The 6000-nt window shown below is 52.8% G+C and overlaps 1 protein-coding gene across 1 annotated transcript; it reads right to left on the bottom strand.

Annotated features, from left to right (window-relative positions):
• Positions 1-210: 210 nt before the first annotated feature.
• Positions 211-5436, bottom strand: LOC141374339 (putative protein FAM90A14). Its single transcript, XM_073902225.1, has 5 exons — positions 5375-5436; positions 2948-3215; positions 2289-2488; positions 1743-1851; positions 211-1125 (listed from the first exon to the last, which is right to left on the bottom strand). Exons 1-5 carry the CDS (start codon positions 5434-5436, stop codon positions 211-213), a joined length of 1554 nt encoding a protein of 517 aa, XP_073758326.1.
• Positions 5437-6000: the final 564 nt, after the last annotated feature.

The following is a 6000-nucleotide window of genomic DNA, read 5'->3' as shown; positions in this document are numbered from 1 at the left end:
TGTGTGTCAATGTGTGTGTTTGGTTTGCATATGCACGGCCCCAGAAGCATGACACCCAACATGATGTGGACTCCACCATTTCCTTCCAAGGCAGCTGAGGAAGGGCTGATTCACCACATCAGCCCAGGACTGTGACTTGTCCTCAGTTCAACAGACACCTCCTCAGGGTCCCCTGGGCTGGAAGACCAATCTCCGAGGTCATGGGCTGTCTCACTCTCTCCCACTGTCTTCAGAGGATGAGGACACCTGCAGGTCATCATGGAGGACACTCAAAGGGACGTGACCAAAGCGTCCCTCAGATGTCTGAACGATGGGACGGCCCTGACCAGGAGGGCCTGACTTCACAGGTGGATGGAATGAGGGAGCTACGAGGAACATGGAGCTCCTGCAGCCTTTGTCCAATCTCGTGAAGACCATTCTTAGGGGCTTGCCAGGGGTGGGCTTGAAAGGCGGATGTGGGGCTTCAGTGCATGCCTGCATAGTTTCCAGGTGAGGTCGGGTACGTGCAGGCTGCAGGTTGATGCTCTGCCCTGGGGCAGGAGTCTTCCTGGTCACTGGGGTTGCCGCTAGGAGTCCACATGCACTTCTTGCTGGAGGACACAGCCTCTTAGAAACCCCAAGATGGCTTCCCTGTATGCTCTTGTGAGGGTGCTGGAAGGGGTTCCAGTGTGCTTTCTTTTGGGGTTTCAGGCCCATCTCTATGGGGATCTGGGCACTTCTCTTGCCTGGTGTCTTGAGGTGGATTTGGGAAGTCTGAACCATACCGTTGCTTGCATTAGGATGTGAGTTCTCCTCAGGACCCTTGGCTGCTGCCTGTGCCTTGGACACAGTCTGGGGACCTTCAAGGGAGTCACCTCGGGGCCTGTTTTCTGTCAGGGGGATAACCAGGCCACCCTCTGTGGCAAAGGGTTGGCATGCGAGGTGAGGCATGTCAGTGGTCCCCACTTGCTGTGCCTCATGTTGTGCACCAGGTGGGAAGACGCTCCCTGCAGGGCTTCTGAGAGGAGACACCAGGTGGTACCCGGTTCTCATGTCAGGGATCTCAGTAGGTGGCTCCCATGTGAGGGGAGGCTCTAGAACGGACTCTCTCTTGGTGGTGTAGACGGGCATTGGCCTGTGTGGACGCTGTGGGAAAAGAACACACAGAACACACATTAGTTTTTCCTCCGAGGCAACATTCCCATGAAAGACAACAAAGAGACCAACAAAACCCCAAGAACTTCTTATGTTCAAATCAACAGTGAAAGACAGAAAAGGGTTCTGTTTACATGTGAAGTGGGACCACAGCTCTGGGGTGGTCAGGAATAAATACTGGACAGGATCACCTTGATACACCTTTTACATCAGGGAGGGACAGAGAAAGCTTCTGTGGCTCCTCCAGTGGACCAGCTCTTCCTTCCAATGTGCTCCGGAAAGCATATGGAGTCACTTTGGTGGCTACTGAGTTTTGGCGGGCAATGTGGGAGAATGTGTCCCAAAGGAGAGTTGCCTGTTCTTCCATAGAGGGTTCTACATGTTAAAAGAATGTCCTCCAATGCTCCTCACATCCTACCCTGCTCACCGTGCACACACATCCAAGAATAAGGCAACAGGATAGACACCAAGGGAAAATGGGGCAAGAGCATGTTCCCTGAAATCACGCTGCTCAGAATGGAAGTTGAGCCATGTCCTCAGCCGGAGGGCAACAAAGCCCATTGGGATCCCCCAGAGAGAACAGGAGCCAGGAAGCAGGGGACACTCACCCTCACGTAGCCACAGGATTCTGTGCAGTCCTTCCAGGTTGGCTTCTGCCCTCCTTGGGTTCTCCTCGGGAATCTCTGGAGCAGGGCCACCCTCTGCTGGGCTTCTTGCCTGCACAACAAAACACGGGAAGCCGAAGGAACTCAGTTTTGTGTCTTCCATTGGGACACAAGCTTGGGGCCTCGGCCAACAGCATACTTTCCCTCCTCTGCCATGCTTCCCCCCACTCCTGGGAGCCCTCCAGGTTTGCCCAGGAACTTCTAGCATTTGGGATCTCTTGCGGGTCTGCCTGGCATTGGCCAAGTTCCCATGTGTTCCCTGGCAAAGGGACATCCACCCCACCGTACACACCCTCACTGATTCAGCAAGGGCAGCACGGGAGCCTAAGTGTGGACCCCTGGAGGATGGAGAGCTCCTTTGCCTGCCTCCCCAACCCTGTCCGTGCCTGCAGACAGCACAGCGCAGCACACAGTGTCCAGGGGCAGAGACACAGTGTCTTTTAGATGTCAGCCCCTGGACTGGGGACAGCAGTGAGCCCCGCTCCTCACCTTTGTCCCTCTCCCTTCTCCCTTTCAGCCTGCTTCAAAGACCCAGGGTTCTGCTGGTCCTGCTGACTCCATGGTTCTACATTCTCCTTCAGCTTCCTAGAACCCCAGGCCTGGGGGACGAGGGCCCCCGCCCAGTGCTTCATGGGGCACCTGCTGCTGGATGCCTTGTGCCCAAAGGCTCCACAGTCCCGGCACTTCACCTGCGGAGGAAGGAAGAGGGGTCAGTGAAGAAGTCCAAGTCACAGGCCAAATGCAAAGAACAAGAGAAGGACACATTCGGGGAGTAGAAGACTGGTTTTGGATAGGGGCCATCACCTAGGGCTTGTGTGGTGCCAGCCTATTGAAGACCATGGGATGCTTTCCCCAGCCTGTGTTAGGTGGGGGGACAAGGAGGAGGGATCACTGGTCTCAGGCTGAATGGAAGGAGCCACATGGAGAGATTTGGAAAAATGCCAGTTGGACCTGAACGTGTGCACCCCTGAGGTGGATCCTCAGCATCTCTGAAAGCCCCAAGGTATGTGGTGATGAGGTTCCAGGGCAGGTCATCCGGGCCCAGGAAAGGACAACTGAGTTGTGGACACAGATCTTTCCACGTGCCAAGATTGTCTCCAGAGTCGTGGCTGATCCCCTGCTCACAACACATGCTGGCCTCCACTTACCCTGGGATCCTCCTCATTTGGCCCAGGAGCCCTGGGTGCCACGGGTGCCCTCTGTGACCTCTTCCCTTTCTGGGCTGCCAAGGGCCTGTAGGGCCTAAGCTTGGTGTGACTGCCCTCCATCAGTCCCACCTTCTTGTGGGACACGTCGGCCAGCCTGCCTCGGGGATGGATGTCTGGATTTCCTGAGTCAAAAGAAAAAGGAGAGTCATATTCATACAGACGCAAGCCTCCTTCCTGTCCTTTCTTCTCCAAGTAGGCATTAGGGGGCCTTGGGACCACCGAATCAAACACATTTGTCACCCTGCGACCTCTCTTCTCTCCCTGTTCTCCATACTCCCCAGGACGGTGCCCTAGGAAAGGCAGGTGAGGTTGCCTTGAATGACTGACTGTGGAGAGGCTCATGAATTCTCTCACAGTGCACCCTGGAAGCAAAACCAGGGGCAGGATTGCCCCCTCCCTCACCCCCGATTTATACAAGAATCAAAGCTATGGCAATACTCCATGGAACACTCAGAGTTGAAAAGGGGAAAGCAGGTATGCTTTCCTCTCCAAACTCTCAATTAACCCCCTGACACCCAAGGAAGCCATTTTCAACTACTAGATCCCTTGGAAAAACATCATTTCTCCTCCACTCGATTGGAAGTGCCCTATCTGAGGGTCCAAACTCTTTGATTTCCTGTTTTCTTTTAGTGCCCCGTTCTAAACTCGTGTCTAAACTTTGGGAAATGAACACCTTTTAACTTTGTGTGAACCAGTGGTTTCTCTTTTGTTTTCAGGTTTTCTTTATTTACTTGGGAGAGAGAGAGAGAAAGCACAAGGTCAATGGAGAGGGCAGAGGAACAAGCCGACTCCCCACTGTGCAGGGGGCCCAGTGAGGGTCTCCATCCCAGGACCCTGAGATCATGACGTGAGACAAACTCAGACACTTAAACAACTGAGCCACCCAGGTGCCCTGAACCTGTGACTTCTTTAGGCTTCCAGTGCCACAGTGAAATGGACCAGGATTCTGTTACGGCTCCTCAAGGAAACCACACAAATCGACTGTTGGGGTTGGTTCCTTTGGAATTGGAACTTCAGGGGGTCAGGAGCATTGACAGCCGTGCCTTTGATCAGTCTCTCTTCTCAGAATATGCTTTCACAGGAACCAGTCCTTAAGTCATTGAGAAAAGGCACATCACTCCATCATTTCCTCACGGTCCTATTTCTCTGACCACTAAGGTAAGGACCCAACTGTCCAAAAACCCACCTGAAAGGCAACAGTGCTCCTCCTGTCTCTCAGTAGAGGCTTGGGAAGGTACTGGACAGACTCCACTGGAGGAAACTCCATGTCTGTCATGCCCGAGGAATGGTCAGAAAAGGGTACTTCCTTTCCTCCCTGACTTTCTTATGTGCCCAAGGTCACATGACCTTTCAGGCAGTTGACGCCCATCAATCTAATCCTCTTTCTTGTCAGCAGGACCAGACCCAGTCAACAATGCCATACCCTCAAAACTTTATTATTCGTACAAAATATATGGATTCTGAAAAGCATATCTGCACATACATATGCTATAGAATGCATGAAAATGCTGGACAGGAAGGGATGCAACACTGGGACTGGCCTACTGACATGCATTTTCATGCATGGGAAAATAGTATTGTCCACAGATCGTCTTTTCTGTACACTTCTTTTCTCTGACACAATTACACATTGGACTGTTTCATTTGAAGTTGTTTTGTTTTGTTCTGTTTTGAGGGAGAGAGAGAGAGGGAAAGAGTGGGAGCAGGGGCCAGGTGGGAAGGGATGAGGGGCAGATGTAGAGGGAGAGAGAGAATCCTCAAGCAGACTCCCCACTGAACATGGAGCCCAATGTTGGGCTGGAGCCCAGGACCCTGAGATCAAGACCTGATCTGAAAGAAAGTGCCAGCCACTTAAGCGAATGGGCCACCACTTAAGCGGATGCCCCTGTCCTTGGGATTCTCCAAAGAGAGTGGAGGGTCGAATGGTAGAATCCTATCACCTGGGCATTCCTGACTGGAATCCAAGCGAGTATCTTTCTCCAAAGCATTCCAATAAATACCACCACCACTAACCCAGGGGGAGAGCCTCCATTTCCAAACATGTTGGTCCTCTGGGTAGTTTCCCACCCTAAGATCGGCATGTCTGGGACGTTGTAGGGTTGTTTGAATGGGACTTTCCTCTATTCCTCATGAGGCTGCTCCTTGGGCCTCGGTGCATGGCCCTAAAGCCATGGCCCAGTCCCAGCCTGGTGCCTGGCAACCCTACCAGAGCCTCCTCCAGCCTCCTCCTTGCCACACCCAATCTCATGGGGCCCCTGACAGTGCCCCACCCTTATGCCCTTCATCCTTACCCTGCCCCACCCAGACCCACATGCCACCCACATGCCTTCCCAATTCTCTCCTGCCCCAACTGGCCTCAACTCATACCTCGTGGCATAAGCCACTGCCCCCATGAACTCACAAGAATCCATGCTATGGCAATACGACATGGGGCACACAGAGTAGAAAATGGGAAAGAACCTATGCTTTCCTCGCAGAGTCTGGATTTCCCATTTGACACACGAGGGAGCCATTTTCAACTACAAAGTCACTTTGCAAAGCATACTTTCTCCTCTACTCGACAGGAAGCTGCCCATCTTTGTGCCTGGAATCTCTTCTTTAACGTTTTCTTCTCAGGGCCCCATTCTTAACTCCCTTCTAATCCACTGGAATTGAGAATCTTTCCACATCCCGGGAACCAGTTCCTTCTTTAGGCTTTCAGCACCCACAGCCAAATGGACCAGGATTCTGTCACGGCTCCTCCACGACCCCACACCCATGAGACTGTGGGGTGAAGTTCTCTTCGAATTACAACCTCAGGGAGTCAGGAGCATTGACAGCCATGCCTTTGACCAGTCTCTCTTCTCATAATATGCTTTCAGTGAAAGGGTGCTTACCCCGAGGAGGAAAGTCACAACCCTTCATAATTTCCTCACTGCCTTATTTCTCTCACAGCTGAAGTAAAGACCCAGTTGTCCCCAAACCCACCTGAATTGCAGCTGTCTCCTCCTGTC

Source organism: Callorhinus ursinus, unplaced genomic scaffold, assembly GCF_003265705.2.
Source record: "Callorhinus ursinus isolate GAN/ISIS: 27379988/994484 unplaced genomic scaffold, GSC_fseal_2.0 scaffold17, whole genome shotgun sequence".
NCBI lineage: Eukaryota > Metazoa > Chordata > Mammalia > Carnivora > Otariidae > Callorhinus > Callorhinus ursinus.
This window is presented reverse-complemented; position numbering and strand designations above follow the sequence as displayed.